The 22,085-nt window shown below is 40.6% G+C and overlaps 2 protein-coding genes across 6 annotated transcripts in view; one reads left to right on the top strand and one right to left on the bottom strand.

Moving 5' to 3' along the window:
• The window catches only part of LOC105490191 (uncharacterized), a 293,460-nt gene that overhangs the window by 173,394 nt on the left and 97,981 nt on the right, over positions 1-22,085 (top strand). The gene's annotated exons all lie outside the window — the stretch shown is intronic.
• Positions 1-22,085, bottom strand: part of LOC105490192 (fms related receptor tyrosine kinase 1) — a 196,491-nt gene that overhangs the window by 166,733 nt on the left and 7,673 nt on the right. For both annotated transcript variants that reach the window (XM_011755594.3, XM_071081506.1), the window contains exons 2-3: positions 1,729-1,825; positions 1,112-1,338 (exon numbers count right to left, since the gene is read on the bottom strand). In XM_011755594.3, the coding sequence (XP_011753896.2) occupies positions 1,112-1,338; positions 1,729-1,825 (324 nt within the window). The remainder of the gene's footprint in view (positions 1-1,111; positions 1,339-1,728; positions 1,826-22,085) is intronic.

Here is a 22,085-nt window from a genome sequence, read left to right as displayed (position 1 = left end):
AACAAAACAAAACAAAACAAGCAAACAAAAAAACTACCTCACTAAAACATTAATTCTGTTGTACTACCTCCAATGCAAAGACCCAGTTCTTGAACTCACCAGAAGGCAGACCCACAATGTATATTTAGCTATTGAAGTTGATGGTTGGTTGTTTTCTTTTGTTTTTGTTTTTTTTTAAAACCTGATTCTGTGTCTGAAATGCCTACTAATATTGCTTCGTGTTCTCTACAGCCTTGTTTGTGTGCTTCGTGTTCTCTACAGCCTTGTTTGTGTGTGTGTGCCTTTTTCTTTAATCCCCTCAAGATGTGAAAATTGACTGGAACTAAACAAGGAAGAAGAAAGTGACAGGCCATTTTTATTATTCTTTCTCAGGGTTCCGATTTTACTGTGAGTTTCTACTTCTTAAAAGATTTTGCATTTCTTCCCTTTGAATGTTACTTCATTTGTTCACTCTCAAAGGAAGAAAAAACAGTATCATAAAAATTATGAATGAATGAAAATGATTTTTTTACAAGTACCATAAAGAATGAATCAAACATGATTCATTTTTACCCTTTGCCCTTTGCACTGTATCCTGGTCAGTGCCAGTTCTCATGTCATTGTAGTAGTTCCTCAGTGAACATGAAATAATACAACATTGTCCATTGGAACCAGTTAAATAACACTCAAGATAACAGCAACATTGTGTTTATTAATTTAGTAGAAACAACAGTATTTTACAGTTCCAACATATAAGAGAATGCAGCTGTGTTAAATGACAAAAATCATGTATTCTATTTTGGGCTTCTCAATAACTAAGGAATAGAACTAAAATCCTTTTATTCACTTATTCATCCAACTGTGGGCCACATACTGTGCTAGGAGCTGTGGGTACAGAGGTCACCTATACAGACCAGTCTCTCTCTTTGTGGAGCACACAAGTGACTGACCAGGCCTTGACAATTCTGGTTAAAATTGACATTCATGAAAGTGTCTACAACTAGGATGGAATCTCTTTCCTAACCTGTTTCTTTCACACTCACTAGGAAAGCAATCCTTCCAATGGACCAGGGTAGATTTATGACTCATTGCAAAGCAACAGCAAACAGAATGTAGAAAATGGAAGTCTTACCACTAATAAATATATAGATTGCAGATTCTGTTTCCTTCTTCTTTGAAGTAGGTACAGCTAGATATTTGCAGCTGTAGAAGCCAGTGTGGTTTGCTTGAGCTGCATTCAAGGTCAAAGTACTGCAGAATTGTTTGCCATTTCTTCCACAGGCAGATTTAGTTATGCTTAGCCTTTTGCTTTCCTTACTCACCGTTTCAGGCAAAGACCATTGATGGGCTGCTTCCCCCCTGCAATCACAGATAAGAAAACAAAACGTATTTATGGCTGGGCCCTGGGCTCAGCACCAGTTCCTAAGTATTCATTTTATTAGGAAGTGGAAGTCCTCTCTTCAGTGTAGTCATCTTCCTCTTTACGGGAAAGCAACACATTCAGAAAAGCTGCAGAATAATACTCAGAATGAAGACGCAGAACTATCTGGGCATCCCTTCCCCCATTTCCCTGAGTGAGTAATGCTCTCCCTTCCCCATGAATCCCCTTTCATGGGAAGCTGGAGGGTATGGTTTGCACTTTGCAGATCACAGGAGATCACTGAGGTCCCTACCTTTTTACTCTGCCAGGGAATGATTATGCCTTAGGCATGGCGACTAGATTATTCCCAAACCAACACAGTCACTTACCTGCATTGGAGATGCAGTGTCTGGCCTGCTTGCGTGACGTGCTGGGTGCCTTTTAAACTCAGTTCAGGACCTTTTAATTTTGAACCTGAACTAGATCCTGAAAAACAAATTTTTAAAATGTGTTATTTATAAGTTGCCTTCTAACCTCTTTTTAGTTATCTTTCCATAAAGGTGAGTTTTTCATTTTTAATTTATTTACATATTTAATGTACTTGCATCTTTAATTTATAAGCAAAAGATACACTAATACAAATTTCTCTTAACTCACAATTTTTTTCTAGCTCTACCCTTGCTCATAAATATTATATATCCTTTTATACCAAATGACCTAAATAACATCCAAAAGCCTATTTATGTAGAATGTTAATGGATTCATATAGGTTCAATGCAATTATATTAGAATATATAACTTGTTATGATATTCATATATCTAATAACTTAGTAAAAACTTTCAAGAATAAATGTCAGTGTCATCCAAAATATATTTTCCTTTTTTTTTTTTGAGACAGAGTCTTGCTCAGTCGCCCGGGCTGGAGGGCTGGAGGGCTGGAGTGCAGTGGCCGGATCTCAGCTCACTGCAAGCTCCGCCTCCCGGGTTTACGCCATTCTCCTGCCTCAGCCTCCCGAGTAGCTGGGACTACAGGCGCCCGCCGCCTCGCCTGGCTAGTTTTTTTTGGATTTTTTGTAGAGACGGGGTTTCACCGGGTTAGCCAGGATGGTCTCGATCTCCTGACCTCGTGATCCGCCCGTCTCGGCCTCCCAAAGTGCTGGGATTACAGGCTTGAGCCACCGCGCCCAGCCAAAATATATTTTCAATACTGAACTTTTTCCAGTGTGGCTCATTTAGTCCTGTAGGCCTGTCTCATCTTTTTTTCTGAATAAAAAGTACAGAAATTTTCCTGGGCTCTGGACTTAGTGCAATCATTAGTTGAGCAATGATATTTTTGGTCAATCATTTCCCTTTCTGAACCAGTTTCCTCATTTGGAAAACTACCTTTAGAATCAAAATCAGTTTTAGAAGCCATTTGGTTTGTCTTACATAATCTGTGAGTTCCCTCTATAGTGGTACAGTCAAAAGGGAACTGTTTGCACGCTTACGTGACATTCGACAAACATCTCACAGAGGACTGTTGTGAGGCAATGAAGTGAGGTGGTGAAAGTGCTTTAAAATCTACACATCTCTGCATGATGCAATAATGATATCCATTTTAGTGACTAGTTATGTCACCCTAGACAAGTCATCTCTCTTTCCAGATCTCAGCTCTCTTATCTGTAAAAAAGAGATTGGACTAGATGACCTTGAAATCTCTGACCTTCCATTTCTCACAGTCCCAGCCTGATATAGCTTGGATCTGACCCTCCAGTTCTGATGTTGAATTATAATCCTCAGTGCTGGAGGTGCGGCCTGGTGGGAGGTGTTTGGGTCATGGGGTGGATCCCTCATGCATGGCATGGTGCTATCGTTTAGATCTGATTATTTAAAAGTGTGTGGCACCTGCCCACTTCTCTTGTTTCTCCCATCACCGTGTGATACACCTGCTCCTGTTTTGCCTTTGACATGAGTGAGGGCTCCCTGAGGCCTCACCAGAAGGCGAGCAGATGCTAGCACCATGCTTGTACAGCCTGGAGAACTGTGAGTCAATTATACCTCTTAATAAATTACCAAGCCTCAGATACTTCTTTACAGCAATGCAAGAACAGCCTAACAGACAGCCTCATGATTTTTTGAACTATAGGTGCTACAGAGGCTGAGCCTCCCTTGAAGCTCTTATTGACCAATCAGAATACTATCAGTAAGGATCTCTCTCACCTCCCTCCTCCCCTCATCCCTCACTCTCTCTTCTCCTTCTCCCTCTTCTTCACCAGCCTCCTCCTCCTCCCGTCTTCCCAGGCAGCTGCAATGCCTCTGAAAGGCAGGGGATGAGGGGCCCAGGATTAGCGTTCCTTAGGCGGGAATAGAAGTTAGCAGGAGAGAAGAAAGAGATTCTTGGAGGGAGGAAAACTTAGTATTTGGCATCAATCTCGGGACATAGTTTTACTTTAAAAAATCAGTTTAAACAGGGGAAGCAAAGGTAGAAGCTTGAAGTGAATGGTCATGCAGGCTTTACCATTAGGTAACACAGATCTGTGAGATGAGATACGTGTGTCAAATACCCTGGTTATGCCCAGCAGTGCTCTCCAGCGTTTCTCTTGGGTTTGACTATCTCAAAGAAAGCTGGATTCAGTTAGAAGATCTGCGTCCGAGGCTTAGCTTTTCCACCTACTGACTGCGTGGCCTTGGCATCACTTCATTTGCTGCTCCTCAGGCTCCTCATGAGTGGAAATGGAAAGCCTGCGAGCCACCTCACAGGCAGGATGTGTGCATTCGGTGCTGTGCTGTGGAAGAGGCTGGCTTGCTGCCTGGCACGTGGCAGATGCCCACTGTCACCGACATCTAGGAGAATCACTTCCCCTCCCCTGCTTCTGTCAGAACATTTTGCTGGGTATATAATTTCAAAGATATTAAATTAACACGTGCTTTTCTGGTATTGCTGATGATATAAATTAATATCTTTTAAATTTTTATTTTATTTTTGAGACAGAGTTTCACTTTTTCTCCCAGGCTCGAGTGCCTTGGTGCGATCTTGGCTCACTCTGCAACCTCCGCCTGCCAGGTTCAAGTGATTCTCGTGCCTCAGCCTCCTGAGTAGCTGGGACTACAGGTGCGCGTCATCAGTGTGGCTAATTTTTTGTATTATTAGTAGAGATGGGGTTTTGTCATGTTTGCCAGGCTGGTCTTGAACTCCTGACCTCAGGTGATCCACCCGCCTCAGCCTCCCAAAGTATTGGGATTACAGGCATGAGCCCAGCCGAAATTAATATCTTAAAAGTAACTTTTATCCTGGTATCAAAGTACTCCTAAATAAAATTGCTGAATATTAACTAAATTAAAATCCCTGTTTCATATGGATCCCACTGATCTATCAGATAACCTCCTAGATCAAGTCAACCCCTCCAGGTACCTAGGAACATATTTTCACTCATCTTTATGAGTTTCTTGAGGCAACACGTAGCCTGAAATCAGGGATCTGTGGAAACGCCAGGCTTTTCTAAAGCCACAGCCAGCAATGGATAACACCTGCCCTGAGAAACTACGCCAGAAGAGTTTCTGCCCTTCTTTACGGCGTGGAACTCTGGGGATTTAATTGAGCAATTGTTCATGTGCTGGAAAAGATCCATCGAAGCTTCCTGTGGAAAATTCTGGCATTACTTGTAGTTTTCTCTGTGGTCTGTCTGGAGATGCTGAGCGCTCCCGTCCAGGAAAAGAAGCAGTTCCCCTGTTTGTGACATGAAGTAAATCCCACTGCCTACATCTCGGTTTCCAGATCATATGAATCTTTCTTTATCAGCAACCTAGAACACCAGTACTCCTGACCCTCATCAGAGGAAACCGCTAACTTCAAAGAACCACCCAAAGCCCAGCTGAGAGAAGTGCTAGTTATTTATTTATTTTTGAGATGGAGTTTCGCTCGTCACCCAGGCTGGAGTGCAATGGCACAGTCTCAGCTCACTGCAGCCTCCGCCTCCCGGGTTCAAGCGATTCTCCTGCCCTAGCCTTCCAAGCAGCTGTGATTACAGGCGTGCGCCACCACACCCAGCTAATTTTTAGGTTTTTAGTAGAGACGGGGTTTCGTCATGTTGGCCAGGCTGGTCTCAAACTCCTGATCTCAGGTGATCCGCCCACCTTGGCTTCCCAAAGTGCTAGGATTACAGGAGTAAGCCATCACGCCCGACAAGAACTTCTATTTACAGAAGATCTCTTAAACAGTGTGCCCTCTACTTGTTCCTGTCTGCACTCCCCACGCTGTCCCCCAACCAGAAGAAGACAACATAACTGAGTGGTTAAAAGACACTGACAAAAATGGGGTTATTCTAAAAAAAAAAAAAGTTGCTACATAATTTGTCTCCAGTAATATCAGTGAATTTTGCACTTGGAATGAGGAGGCTAGATAAAAACTAGTTAACCAAAACAAAGGAAAACAGAAGGATAAGGAAACAAATTTCCAAGTAACTGGTGATTTTGAGTACATCACTATCCTTCAGTTAATAGGAAACTAGAATCTCATAAAGGTTATTGGAAGTGTCAAGATTATAGTTTAACAGGAAAACGAATAAGAAAAAGGGAAAGTGAAAATATTTATTTCTCAAATGTTTTGAATTCACATTATTAGACCTTAAAACATTTCTTTGAGGCAGTTTAATGTCCATATACCTATCTGAGTAACAAAGATTCAACATTTGCTTTAGCATCTACTGCATGCTAGACACTTGCCCATCTTATTAGTGATTTATATAAAGATAGATATGTATGTACATGCCCATAAACACGTGCACAGTCACAGCATGGGGGACTCAGCTTGGTCGTCTCAGTATCTCAGAGTCATATTGCCCATTTAGATAATAAATCCACAGGCTGTTTCATTTTCAAGGGTGGAGTGCTATAGTTTAGCAATGAAGCTCAGATGGGGATCAGAACTTTCCACTGCTTCCCATGGCAGCCTAGAAATCTGATTTAAAAGAATGATTTTTGTCCTCCCAATAAAAGATCTTGTCCCTTCTGTGAACTACTGTTTTCATCAAAGTCAATTACAATATAATCATAAGAGGCATACATCAGGAAAATTAATGTTTAAATAAAACAAAACAAAAAAAAAAACTCAACACACAGCATGAAAATGGGCTTATCCCATGCTACTTTGTTAGAAAAACCGTTAAGGTCAAGCAGTGTAAGCTAATAGCATTAAAAAACCAACATGTGAACGTGGACTTATTTGAACACAGACACTTTGTATTGATCTTTTTTTTTTCTTTTTGAGACGGAGTTTCGCTGTGTCACCCAGGCTGGGGTGCAGTGGCACAATCTCCGCTCGCAACCTCCGCCTCCCAGGTTCACGCCATTCTCCTGCCTCAGCCTCCCGAGTAGCTGGGACTATAGGCGCCCGCCACCATGCCTGGCTAATTTTCTTGTATTTTTAGTAGAGACGGGGTTTCACCGTGTTAGGCAGGATGGTCTCGAACTCCTGACCTTGTGATCCGCCCGCCTTGGCCTCCCAAAGTGCTGAGATTACAGGTGTGAGCCACCGCGCCCAGCCTATATTGATCTTATCGGAGTATTTTCTTTGTTGTTTTTCTGTTCTGTATTACCTGGCAGGTGGAACAGAACTTTATGACTCTTTGACACAAATCCCTCTCCTTTCCCACATGCTAAACCTCACATAGAAGGCCTATATATAGACTGTTCTAAAATGCCACACTTAATTTCCCACCTTAGTTTCATTAGGCAAAATGGAATGTTTTTTTTCTTTGACTTCAATGGGAAGGGTGAATACATATCCAAGTAAAGGATGGCTTTATTTTGCAACCAAATCCAAAGCCCAGATGATTGAGGTTCCTTCTTCAAATGCTCTTCAGAGCTACCATGATGGATACTAAAAGAGCCAACTCGCACTAGAGGTCATTATGAACCAGACAGCCTGGAGGTCACTTTTAAAACTCAAGACTCTCAATGTAAAGTCTGACTAAGAGTATGTTTAGAAAACTGCTATTTTTACTAATCTAAATAAACAGTGTTCTAGCTGGTCGAACCCAACTTCAAGACAAATTCCCTGGTTTCTCTCCCACCAGATGCCACTTTGGTGCCCCTTATTCTGCTGAAGTCTTAGGGTTATTCTCTGTAAGAAAGGAGCTTTATTTGAATATAAATCATGAAACATCTGTGTTTTCCCCTTTTTTATTGTAAGTCATTAATCTCCCTAGCTCTGCCACTGGCGAGTTCGGTTGTGGCCATGGGCAGGTCACATTAAGCCTCCGATTCTTCATCTGTCAACACAGGAGGTTAGACTTTGGTTTTTATGATCCTTTTCAGCTAAAAATTCTGATCCTGGGATCACAGTAATTGATAACAATGTGTAAGTTAGAAATCACATTTTTAAAAGACTTACGGTTGGTAAAAAGACAATAGCCCAATTTTAAAAATCAACCAAGGCTCTGAATAGACCCCTTCCCAAAGAAGACATATAAATGACCAATAAGCCCATGAAAAGATAAAGGACATCATTAGTCATCAGTAACATGCAAATAAAAAACACACAGAGACACCACTTCATGCCGACTGGGAAAGCTTAAATAAAAAAAGATAAGAACAAGTGTTGGTGAGAATGTGGAGAAATTGGAACCTTCTTACATTGCAGGTAGGATTTTTAAATGGTGCAACCCACTTTGTCAAACAGTATGGCAGTTCCTCGAATTGTTAAACATAGAGTTGATCATAATTTAAACACTTGACTCAACAATTGCGCTCCTGGGTATCTACCCAAGACAGATGAAAACGTCTGTTCACATAAAAACTTTCACACAATGTCCACAGCAGTATTACCTATGACAGCCAAAAAGAAACAACCTGGGCCCAGCACGGTGGCTCACGCCTGTAATCCCAGCACTTTGGGAGGCGGAGGAGGGTGGTAATTACCTGAGGTCAGGAGTTCGAGACCAGCTTGGCCAACATGGTGAAACCCCATCTCTATTAAAAATACAAAAATTAGCCGAACATGGTGGTGTGCACCTGTAGTCCCAGCTACTCAGGAGACTGAGGCAGGAGAATGGCTTGAATCCAGGAGGCGGAGATTGCAGTGAGCCAAGACTGCGTAATTGCGCTCCAGCCTGGTGACAGAGGGAGACTCCATCCAAAGAGAGAGAGAAGGAAGGAAGCAAGGAAGGAGGGAGGGAGGGAGGGAGGGAGAGAGAGAGAGAGAAAGAAAAAGAAAGAAAGAGAGAGAAAGAAAGAAAGAAAAGAAAGAGAACCCAATGTCCATCAACTGATGAATGGGTAAATAAAATATGGCAGATCCTTACAATGGAGTATTATTTGGCAATAAAAAGAAATGCTGATATGTGCTGCCACATAGATGATCTTGAAAACATTATGCTGGCGCACAGAGAAAAAGTCACGTAAGCACACAAGGAGAAAGCAGCTGTCTGCTAGCCACAGAGAGATGTCTCAGGAGAAACCAGACCTGCCAGCACCTTGATCTCCTTGATCTCAAACTTCCAGCTTCCAGAATTATGAGAAAATAAGTTCCTCTAGTTTTATTGTTAAAAAACAAAAACAGGCCAGGCACGGTGGCACACACCTGTAATCCCAGCACTTTAGGAGGCCGAGGCAGGTGCATCCTGAGGTCAGGAGTTCGAGACCAGTTTGGCCAACATGGTGAAATCCTGTCTTTACTAAAAATACAAAAATTAACCAGGTGTGGTGGCATGCACCTGTAATCCCAGCTACCCGGGAGGCTGAGGCATGAGAATTGCTTGAACCTGGAGGAGGAGATTTCAGTGAGCTGAGATTGCACCACTGCACTCTAGCCTGGGCGACAGAAAGTCTGTCTCAAAAACACAACACAACAAAACAAAATAACCCACACACAAACACACGCGCCCGGGCACGCGCGCGCACACACACACACACACACACACACACAAACCCCACAAATCATTGTGCTAAGTAAAAGAAGTCAGTCACAAATGGCCACATATTGTATGATTCTATTCATATGAAATGTTCAGAACAGGCAAATCCTGGAGACAGGAAGGTACATTAGTGGTTGCCAGGGCTTGGTGGGAGGAGGATGGAGAGTGACTGATAATCAGCGTGGGGTTTCTTTTGGGGGTGATAAAAATGTTCTAAAATTAGATTAATGGTGATGGTTGCACAACTCTTGAATGGACTGAAAACCACTGAATTATCTACTTTAATATTCTTGTCTCTTACAGTCGTATTTTGGGGTGTCATATTCTGGCCTCCTATAGTATGCGAGCTTTATCTCAATAAGGTAGCTATTTTTAAAAACCCAACAACTTATGACTAAAGTAATCACAGAGTTCTGTTGAAAGCCTAGAACATCCAGTTATTTTGAAATTTGTTGCCACATATGACCCCATCAGTGTGAGATTTTACACTAGTTGTTTCTCCAGCTTAAAACTTTAGAAGGCTGATTTTAGAGACCTAATTTTTCCTTCATGTTCCGTAACATCACTACCTAATAGTAGAAGTTTACAAACATGTTGCAAAAAACGTACTGTTCCCTCCCCCATTACAATCTTTTCAATTTAATTTAGTGTTAGTTGTAAATCACTCCTAATTGCATTTTTGAATTTTCCCTATTTAAATTGAAATTTTTAACAAATTATGTAGCTAAGACTCTCTGAATAAATCTGGTGTTTCCTTTTATATCAATTTTTTTATTTCTAATTTATTTGTTTTTAACTTAAAGCTCTGTATATTCATTTCAAATGAAATGCATCTGTCTTTGATTTTGCATACTGCATTTTCAGTAGTACATAATCCTGCATGATAAATGGCCTCTTTATCTAAATAGAGATCCCCAAGTATCATGTTTCTAAAATTTGAATTTAAGATCATGAGCCTTTTACAAAGGTTGTTTGAGGTTAATTAAACATAATTCACAATAAGAGACAATATTCTTTCCTTAAGAGGTAGCTTGCTAAAGGCCTAAGTCTCATAGACTAAATCTCATAGAATCTTTGTGGTTCGTGGCAAGGGTGGGAGAAGGGTTAAGAATGCAATTGCAAATTTCCAGAAGCTACTAACATTTTTATTTGCGATGCTAATTCTTATAGGGCTCTGAAACTTAATAAAAAAGTTAACTCTTGGTTCTTAACCTCTGTGTCATATCTCTATCTAAGTATTTTATCAGACAATATGAAGTGGACATTATAAGTGAATGCCTAGATTTAAATTACCACATTAAATGGAGACTACACTACCAGCTATGCTGACAGGGACCATGCTTTGATGAAGAGCATTATAATGTCCCATCTCCTCTCACTTTCAGAATGATGGAGAAAGGCCAGAGAGTTCATATTCCATCCACCAACAGACTAAATAGATGATGTGAAAGCCATGGGGATTTGTATGAACTGAAAGCATATTTTTTACGTCTCACAATTAGCAATGATATTAATTTTTAAAATGTCGGGTTTGTTGTCCAAAACAATTGGCCTTAAATCAAGACAGAATGTAGAAAGAATGTGCACATAAATACACACACACACACACACACGCCTGCTGACACGCATGCATACGCTTTTCTCTCCATGAAAACTTCAAGTTTGTTTGAGTGGTGGTGGGGAGGTTGATGTAGAACTAGAAGAGGTTTTTGGTGTGTGCTTTAATTACATTTTTCATTCAGCTTAGGCTTAGGGAAAGCTCTTTCTAGGCGGGGATTTAAAAATTGACTTGTATGTGGCAAGAGTATGAGGCTCTGACTCACTGCTGACTAATCCCTTATGCAGATAAGATTATTTGTGACTTTCACATGGGCACCTTTACAAATACCTAATATTTTATTTTAGAGTAATTATGTTATTGGTCTTCAAGGTCCACAATAGCACTGAATGTTTAGGCAGCTGCTGTCCATCAACATTATATTTAGTTTGTAGAAAGTTTCTAATCCTAGGAACCTACTTTTTCCTTTAAATCTTTATAGTATATTAAACTCACTATTTTACCACACTGATTTCTTGCTTTAGAGGTTTTGCCATTCTAAGTAATCCCTAAACTAGTTGATTCAATATGTGAAGTCTCTGATCTCAAAGCCTGAATAGAAAATTCAAAATAGTCGTGTATACAACATTTATGTCTTGAATCCAGGTGTCAAAAAATAAATCAAGAAATCACATAAACGTTTAACGTCAGCAATTGGCATTGGCACTTCTCTGAAATTATGTTCATTTCAATAATTCTGCTCTGGTTTGTTCGTTTTAAGGCTGTCTTACAATTCATATTTTAATTGTCTGTCAATGAAACCCATAAATAGGTTTTGTAGCTCTTGGCACAAAAGACCTCATACTGTTAGCCACTGAAGTGGCCAAAGTCTAAAATCATCAGAACCTGGACGGTTTTCATCCCATCCATACATGGGTCATTGACTTTACTCATTTTTCCTTAAGCTTCATAAAAGTTATTTAAAAGGAAAAAAATTTGTGTGGTTTAAAATGTTTACCAGGAAAAAATGCTCTAATACCATCAACATTCCTACTGTCAATGTTTATGAGGGGAACATGTCTTCCGCGTGCCTCTCTGAGCTTTTCACTTGACACTGCCTTCTCTGTGGGTCACAGTTTAACAGGGCACATTCATTGATCATTAGGCCTGTCACCAGGCTACCATCAGGGGCCTACCCTTCCAATGACCTACAGCCATGCACAACTCCTTTTCATGTGACATCAGAGTTAATTAAGGTTGGTTTGGGAGAAATCTCCTGCTGACCAAGGAGTTACCTTTTCCCAAAAAATGCTCCACTCCTACACCGCTGGTCTGTTATTAAATGAGTTCAAAACCCACCTCCACAGAGCTGTCTAACAATATGTCATTTCAGTTTACCATACGATGTCATGAAAGTTATCTGAGCTGCCTAGGGCAAAGGTCAAGATCTGGTTGACAGGGCACAAGACGTAACTCGTAAAATACTCGGTAGAGAAGTCTGGCAGACCTTCGTCTGGTTATGCAAAGGGCCACAAACAGAGAAAACACTCTTTACACCCTAAAAATGCATAAAGGAACATTTTGTCTGTTAGGCAGGGCTTGGACACGTCTCTTGTTTTCTCTATCAATGGCAGAGCACTTGTTACATTTGAAGCATACTCGCCACGGGCTTATGTTCTTATCCAATGTCACTGTTCAGAGGTCTGCGGGGAAACTGAGCTCTGATGTCATGTCTTATAGAATGGATCATAATTGCCAGTAGTGTTATGCTACTCAGAAGTTGCTTCAGGCCGGAATATACACATTTTCCAATTGTGAACACCTGGAAGACACATGATAACTGACTGCTCAGTGGAGGTGCGATTTCAATAAACACACTCAGAGTATGTGAGACTAAATATACACGTGGCTTAATGAAAGTAACTGAGTTTTTAAAGTAATTTGTTAATTTTTTAAATCAATTTGTGCATCCTCTTTAGAATCATAGAATCTGATCAGTGACAAAATGCTTTTAGCTGCAAGAGCATTTGCATAGAGTTGTATCATTAAGAGTAGTAGTCCTAATAAAATGCTTGAACTCCCTTAATGTTAGACTTCTAATCTCTATATTATTTAGGATTGCAAATTTCAGTTCTGCCAAAGGCATCCTCCATGTTCTCTTAAAATAAACAATTACCCAGTTTGGAAGCATAGTATGGAATGCATGTGACTCACAATCTAAAATGGAAAGTTTTTCTGTTTTACATAGCATTAAGATTACAGTTTGGTCTATGTCCAGATATTTTACCAAATACTCTGCTTTCATTACTGTCCAGTGTCAAAGTTCCAGGCATCTATAGAGATGATGACAGCATGTTTCAATGTTATGGATTTATCATTTGTGTGGATCCCTGTGGGTTCCCTTAGAAGGAAAGTCTCACAGAAAAGATCTGGGAGATATTTTATCAATTCAGCATAGGAACTTGCCATGGAACACTTAAAATATACAAGTGGGAATTGGAACTTTTAAATTTTATTCAGCTACATCTTATAATCTGTCATGTGACATAATCTTCAGATCCACACACAGTTCCTTCTGGAAAAAAAGGAATATGTCATGGAGCTGTAATGTGATGATATTAAATTACCATAAAATGCATATTGTTCAAGTTTCTAGTTTGATTCCCAAATAGTGCCTTCACATTTCTGTATAATAAAATGAAGAAGAAAGGCTGGCAAACAGGGAGATAGACAAGTGTGCACCTTAGCACTGTAGCTATTCATGCAAGAAAAGCCAAAAGTGTTATTATAACAATACAAAGACTTATCTATTCTCCTCATACAGACTTCCAACTTTAGAATCGATTACAAATAATGACAGAATATCATTTGCTTTGTATATAAAAATGGAGGAGAGGTGAAATGAGATTGGAAGGCTGAATGTGATAAAGTTCTGATGTTAATTTTCAGCTTACTTTGATGCAGTTTATGAAGTCCAAATAATATAGAAAACATCTTTCTGGAGTCCTGTAGACTGTTCATAAAGGGTATACTTTAAATTCACTAACAGGAAAGTGGAGAAGATTTCTATCTTTGCAACCAGTAATATATACAAACCCTCTGACCTTTGAGATTTAAATGGCCAAGAGTGTGCAATAAAGTTATCCATCATAGGGGAATTGAGTTTTTGAAAGCTACATTAGCAAATTTCTAAGACTCATCAAATGCAATTCTTGACCATTGTGTTTTCTATTGTCAAAATCAGTTTCCTTCTAAGTTAAACACTTTGAAATATAATTGCCTTTCATTACACGTATTTTGGAGATAAATCATACTTAGAAAATGGGGTGGACATGTTGATTAAACTGTTAGTTTTTATTCTGGGTTTTTCTAATTTCACATTTTCTTAAGATATCCTTCATGTAGTAAATATTTATAAGAGCTGTGCTTTCCTAAGATTTCAAAAACTTAAAAAAATCTTATCTTAGATGGAATTCATGTGATACAAGTTTTGCTGAGAGTCAAGGTTCTGGAAGGAAAAGTAATCTATTAAAAGCAGTACATTTTCACCAGCAGTATCTCAATTTTTAAAAGAAATAATTTGCCAAATAAAACTTTTCACTGATTTTGGCATGTGGTATTAAGGCCTTCATTACAAATACCTGTAGAAGACTTTAGAGTTGTTTGTATTCAATGCCTGGGGAATGCTGGCTTTCATTCTCAGGACATGTATACTCATACACCTTCATTACCTAGAACTTTATTTCTAGAAATTAGCCTTTTTAAAAAAAAAAAAAAATCATCCAAGACATTGTATCTCTGATAGAAGAAAAACAACAACAATTTCTGTTATCAGTTGGCCACCCACCTAACAGCTTTAAAATAACTTATGAATCATCTCATTCTGGAGGACGAAACCAAAACCAGTAAGCAGAAGTTACATAAAACCAAAAGGAACAGCTCTGTGGAAAGGTAGTAAGGTGCCCAATGCTGAAGCTGTTCCCGTGAAATTAAGCCACCACCTCCTTTTGATGAGACTGATGAACTGGGTGAAGGGTTGGACTCTTAGGTGCAATTCCAGGAGTCTGGGAACCCTGTCCTCATTTACCTATGCTTCTTATCTCTCTTTTACTGTCAGCCAATCCTGGTTTTTCCCCGCACTACATTCTCTATATGACCCCTTTCCTTCACTCCCTTGTTTATTTTTCCATCTTTAACCTCAACATTTACTCTTTCATTTAATTTTTTGAACATATACCAAGAGGTATATGAACAAGACAAATGTGGTTGCTTCCTTTACAGTGTTTATAGCTTAGCATGAACAACAGATAAATAAGTCTATATAGATATATATCTAATGATGCATAGAATTAATTTCTGCTTAAAGAACTAGAAAATTACATTATATTTGTGTGTTATCATGGGGAAGTGCCAGGTGTGGAGGTACCTCACTCAGCCCAGGGAGTGAGAGTCTTTTATTAGAAGAATAAAGTTGAAGGTGAGACCTGAAGAATCAATGTGTATTTGCTAAAAGAAACAGCAGAGTCTCTTTCTCCTTCAAAGACTTCCACATCCTCCCACTCTGTCAGCTTCATCTTCCCTTTTAAACAGTTGTTTTCTTCTAACAGTTTCAGATACATTTCCTTGTTTCTCACAACTCTGTTTTCCTCGGCCTCTATACTGGGAGGAGAAAGCTCTATCACCTTCTTTCAATGCTCTGGTTCGCATATTTTTTGTCTGGGGTCTACCTGACTTCACCTGACACTGGGAAAAAAGCCACAAGTAATCATGCTTTAGATACATATTCAGGTCATGTTGTGCTTGTTGAAACAGAGCACCGTGGAAGATGATCGGGGTGGAGACTCAGCAATGAGGGAATGAATGAGGACTGTCAGATATGATGCATTAGCCAGGACTTCATGTTCTTAACATGTCCTTCCTTTTGGCAGTTCACCTAGCCAGTACCACACATGGCCCAGAGCCAAGAGGAAATCATTTTCAACCAAAATGTTCACATTCCAGGTGACAAAACAATGGCGGCAATAGTAACTATCTGTGCAACCAATACAAAGATATAACAATACAAAGCCTTATAACAGTACAAAGCCTTATCTATTCTCCTCATACAGACTTCCAACTTTAGAATCGATTACAAATAATGACAGAATATCATTTGCTTTATATATAAAAATGGAGGAGAGGTGAAATGAGATTGGAAGGCTGAATGTGATAAAGTTCTGATGTTAATTTTCAGCTTACTTTGATGCAGTTTATGAAGTCCAAATAATATAGAAAACATCTTTCTGGAGTCCTGTAGACTGTTCTAAAAGTGACTCGGGCTTTGTTGGTGTACCTAGAAATTGAAGGTTCCACTCAACTATCTTCTGTGCTGTTTGGGAACCTGAGCCAGTTAACAGTATCCTAGCAGGAAGGCTCATCTCAGGGAAAATATCTTTTGGGAAGCAATTCTGTAGAAGGTGGGCAGCGTAAGTCCTCATTCTCAATTCCGAGTCTAGAGTCGAGTCAGGAGAACATGGTCAGCTTAGCCAAAAATGAGAAAATGGTCACTGGACCTAGAGGATAACCCAAATGGAAGGAACAGAACATCGCCTGTGAATTGGGAGAATTGTTGCCAGCTCCTGGGCATATTTCTCCTAACCTCCTCTGCTTATACACACACACACACACTTAGAAGGGGAACCAATGAGGAACCATGACTCCTAGAAGGGTCTCAGACCCGGAGAAATGGCTCAGGATATGATTTCAGTCAGTCCAGCCAGTATTTATTGAGTGACTACTATGTGCCAGGCACTGTACTGGATTAACAACTGCAAAGATGGATCAAAAACATTCCTTTTTCTTGAAGGTCTTTCAGCTCTAAGCTGGCCTCTTAGGGGATGTCATTTAGAAGTAGAATAGGTGAATAAGAAATATGGAAGATAATCTAAGTCAACAAATAGAGATCTCCTGCAAACTATGTACACTGTGTTTTTAAAGACCCCATCTTTTAGTATAGGAAGTCACACATTCTTCACCAACATAAGTGATATATCTTAGTAAAACTCAGCTAAATTAAAAAATAAGAACACTTATTCAATGATAACATGTAACACAATGAATACAACCATATCTATACCTCAAAATAAAATATAATGGATTACTTGATGATATTCCCTTGAGCATCTTTAAATGAATGTATTAAAATGTTATAAAATAAAAGTCTTCTACACATGCCTGAACTCAGCTTGGAAACTGGGTATGAATCTAGAATAATGACTGGCCATAAAATTGGGATCAGGAAAATTAAATTTAATATAACTCATGTTTTTCCTCATGAGATTGTGGGAGAAAATACAGCCCTCGCCAGGTGTGGTGGCTCACTCCTATAATCCCAGCACTTTGGGAGGCTGAGACGGGCGCGAATTTGAGACCAGCCCGACCAACGTGGAGAAATCCCGTCTCTACTAAAAATACAATATTAGCCGGGCATGGTGGTGCATGCCTGTAATCCCAGCTACTCAGGAGGCTGAGGCAGGAGAATTGCCTGAACCCGGGAGGTGGAGGTTGTGGTGAGCCGAGATCATGCCATTGCACTCCAGCCTGGACAACAAAAGTGAAACTCCATCTCAAAAAAAAATAAATAAAAAGAAAAAGAAAAAGAAAAGAAAATACTACAGCCCTCCAAATCACTGGAAGAGGAGTATTTCTTAAACCTCCCCTCCTAAGTTTGTATTTAACATTATCCCAAAATGGTGAATGAATTACTCCAGCAAGGCAATCCCATGTCCATCGGTTTGGACTACAAAGCACATTTAAGAAATAGCAACAATCAAGCAAACTTTATTTCTATACAGTTTAGGATTTTACTCCCTCTAAGAAAAGATATATCTGGATATAGAACCACTAAGTTTAATGTCAGTCCCAAAAGGCTAAAGTGAAGTAGAAATTCCTGAAAATCCATTCCTGTTAGTCTCCTGAATTTCCCATTTGCCTTTTGACTTTGTGTACCAAATACTTTGATAGGGTATTTTTCATTGACCAGTTTTGAAGACAGAGGATGGGATGGGAGTGTGAGTGGTTGAACCACTTTTAGTTTGTACACCAACAATGTGTGTCAAATATTTCCTAACGCTCAAGAAGTTACAGGTACCCAAAGTCCATTCCAGGGCACTGCAATTACTCAATTTCCACACATATATTTTTCTCTAGTTGTACCAGAATTCCTTATGGAGAGGATTCTGAAGCCATAAAAATGTTCAAAGAATAGCAGAGAACAAAAATCTGATCCAGCAGGAGACATTAAGTGGAAAAAGAGAGTCAAACAATGTTTCCCAAAAAGAAAATAATACCATTAATCATAGATGCAATGTTGTTGCCAGAGTTTACATTGCCTTTTGAAATTGTTTGCAATCCTCTCTAGTATATCCCTGCCTCCCCATCTGTTTACATACATTTTTAGTTTCTCTAATGCCAACTTAGAGAAAGAAAACAATCATAAAAATCCAACAGTGGATTTTTACATATATAGCCACCATGTATATTTTTACATAGTATATACACCATTCCATATAATTTCCATCTAAAGCATGTATCTATTTGACCAGACTTTCTAGCTTTTTCTTTGGAGTGAAAGATAAAACTCCTCAATAGGTGGCAGGATAGGATTTTTCTCAGATTCTGGTAACATGACAGTATTCTGGTTGAAAAAGTGTCCTTCTCCGAGTAACAGGTCAAGAAAGAAGAAGGAAAACACTATTTTCTCCTTCTTGACTTCTTGTAGGTCTATGGTAAGGAGGAGGGAGAGACACAGGGGCTACAGGGCTTAAATAAATGCTCCCAGTGTTGCTCACTATACAAGGACTGCCAATCAAACAGGGAAATCAAAGTGACTGACAGGTCACTTTGTTTGAGAAAAAGTCTCTTGGATGGTTGTCTTTTCTCACAAACATGACAATTTTTTATTCTAAACCCTGAAAACAAAATTCTTGCCTTTTCTTTAATCCCTAGATTTAATCATTCAAGATACTTTGAGTAAACGTTGGTGGAAAGAGTCCCGATTTCAAAATTAAAAAGACCTCGGTTTGAATCTTGGCTTGGCTGTTTCATAAATGGGTGGCCCTCAGCAAGTCAGCAGGGATTCCTCAGCCTTGGGGTTTCAATCCATAAAACAAAGTTACAGGTGTGCAAGGTAGATGGCTAGGAAGAGACTCGACTGAGTTAACACAGAAAGTGCCCTGTGCTGAAATGTTCAGTACTTACACTCCTTTCCCTTCCCTGGGGGACAGTTAATGTCCTCCCCTATCCAATTCATGTAGCATCTGCCTTCAGGGTCAAATGCACTTCCGGGTCGTTCCCTGAGGTACTTCAATTTCATTCTGGAAAAGCTGTGAGCTTTCTGGGATCTGAAAGGTGCAGAGGAGTCCACATTGGATTCCTGGCAACCACCTGTGAGAGGGCAGTCCCAGCTTTTTCCTAGGACCTGCCTGATATGAGTTTTTCTAGAATAAAGTGCGGGTCTCATGCTGTTCTTTGTCATCTGAACTAGTTTAAAGTCATATCTGGGAAAACAGTTTGGAAGTCCACATAAAATCATGTCCTTGATAGCTTCAGGGCTCCTTTTTTCTGACTTTTAAGTTTTTTGGGAGGTCCTTGAATGCCTATGATAAGAAAACCCACATGATTAAAATTGTCTTATTGGAGATGTGAACAGTGTCTGCCACATACAGCAGTGGAATCTCCCAAGGCCACTTGAAGCTGGAGTAGCAGTGGCTTCTCACATTCTTTGGAGATGGCCAAACTCCAAGGATAGAAGGAGGGAAAGACTAGCACACTCCCCTTGATGCTTTTTCCTTCTCCTCTTTTCATTTAGGTTCAAAGGCATGGTAGGGGGAGCCCTAAATGTTGGGTTTGCAAGTCTGATAGACTCAGATTCAAATAATTCCAGGTTTACTTACCACTTCTGTGGTCTTAGGGAAAGTATTTAATTTACCTAAGCATCAGTTTTTGCATGGTTAAGAGGACCGTACCTCTCGGGACTGAGTAAAATAATGTATGTCAATCAATACATATATTGATTGTATAGTCAGTAGGGCTTGGTAGCCTCCTTTCTCCCTCCCCGAAAGCATATCTGTCCCTGCAGTCTCTGCACCTCCAGAGAAAGGTGCTAAATCAGGGCCTCTATGACAGGAGCCCCAAGAAGCTGCAGCGCTGCCTGCACTCAGAATCTTGGGGTCAGCTGTCCTCCCTTGCTGGTGTCATGTTAGTCATCAGAGGCTGCCGCCCCGCATGCCTGCCAGGTACCCAAAACAAAATTTGACGTATGAACAGAAAGCTCTTCTCTGGGGCCTTTTGTTTTCTTTAACTCCCAGATACTGTTTAGAAGGGTCAAGGTATTATGTAGTATTTATTGTTATTTACTATTATAAGTTATTTACTGTATTTTCTTGGCCAAACTCCAGCCTAATAGCTAGACTGAAAAGCAAACATGAAGTGTGGAACAGTGGTGTAGTCCACTGGTGAGGCTGTGCTCCTCTCCACACAGACAGGCATCTGCTTCCCACCCCTCGAATCTGAGCTGGGCTTGCTTTGACCAATAGAATGTGGTAGAATGGTGTCGTAGGAGTTCCAAAACCTAAGCCTCAATATGCCTTGCAGCTTCCACCATTACACTCTTGCAACACCGCTGCCCCCAGGAAAAGGAAGCCCCGGGCCAGGCTACTGAATGAGGAAAGATCTCATGAACAGGGAGGCCCAGCACCAAGGACCCAGTTGAAATGCCAGGGACTAGAGATGCATGAGAGACCCAGGTGAGACTCGAAGGAAAACTACTCAGCTGAGGCTAGCCCAAAGGTCTAAAAGAATCCTGAAGCATAATGCACTGTTGTGGTGGCTGACTACGTTTTGGCACATCCTGTTATGTAGCAATAGATGGCAGATCCAAATGGCTATTGTGCCTCAGCCCTGTGGAAACAGTGACTGTGTGGTCGTTCAAGTGTATGCTCTTTCTGTATTTGAAAATAAAAGCGCCAAAGTGGAGCTCATGCAATATTAAGAATGAAATGCTCTGCATGTTACCTTGGATGCCCCCAGCAAGGGGGAAGCAGCTTGAATTCTTGGTGTTTCAGAAGAAGTGTCCCAGGACCGTGGTTTCACACAATAGGAGGCCAGCTCTGTCTCCAGCCAGCAGTAGCTTTTCACAACAGTGGGGACAGAACCCTGGCACATCACAAAAGTCAGGAGGCCACCCTGCCCCACCGGGTAGAATTCAGCCACCCAAGTGGGAGCCATACTGATCCCAGCCCCGGAAATGCAGATACGGAGGCCCGGTTGGAGAGGCAATTTTGCAGGCATACTGGAGGAAACCAGGGCTGGACCAAGGCATGGGGGTGCCCGGGACAGGCCAACAGTATGGTGTTTGCCAATATTTACATAGAGGAAAGACTGAGCGCTCCACAGCATAAGGCAGAGAAGGAGGACTATTGTTAGTCTAGACCAGCAATTCACTTCTGCCGCTAACGTACCTACCCCACTCGGCGAAACAGTCCCCCTCCCCTCGGAAGGCAATTTAATCTAGACTCACTGATTCAATGCCCTGGCATTTGCTCCAAGTATTCTTTCTTGCATACTCCACCAACACATACTCTTCCTGGCAGGAATTCTCGTTGTTTCTTCCACCTTGTCTTCTGTCTAGTAATGGTTTAGTGCCTTTTACAGATTGGCATTTGGGCAGGTGCCTCCCATGTGGCCAGGCCTCTCAAACTAGCCCCTGGGCAGAGGTTCTCCAAGTATGATCTCTGGACCAGGCCCAACAGCATCCCCTGGGAACTTGTTAGAAAAGCAAATTCTTGGCCCTACCCCAGGCCTACTGACTGAGAAACTCTGGGGTGGGGCCCAGCCAGCCAGTTTTACAAGCCCACCAGGTGATTCTAATGTGTGATGAAATTTGAGATTCTTAACCTCAGCTGTCCATTGGAATCACCCAGGAGCTTTAAATTACCTATACCTAGGTCCCTCTCAAGAGTTCATGATTAAATTGGTCAGGGCTACAGCCAAGACCCGAGGATTTTTAAAAGCTCTCCAGATTATTCTAATGTAGAGCCCAGGCTGGGGATCGTGGCCCTAGAGAGAGGCAAAGGCTTTCATAGAAATCGCTTGGCAGACTAATTCCTAATTAGGGTTTTGCTAAAGGTGGCCTTGAGTTTAAGTGGTTTTATATTTGTGTATAATAACAGCCAAGGCTTTTCATTTCTGCGAGGTTCACCTCAGGCCCCTTTTAACAAAAGAATCTGATAATTGTTGTAGCTCTGCCTGTGTAGACCACATGGGTGGTTCTGTGGCT

Source organism: Macaca nemestrina, chromosome 16, assembly GCF_043159975.1.
Source record: "Macaca nemestrina isolate mMacNem1 chromosome 16, mMacNem.hap1, whole genome shotgun sequence".
Classification (NCBI taxonomy): domain Eukaryota; kingdom Metazoa; phylum Chordata; class Mammalia; order Primates; family Cercopithecidae; genus Macaca; species Macaca nemestrina.
This window is presented reverse-complemented; position numbering and strand designations above follow the sequence as displayed.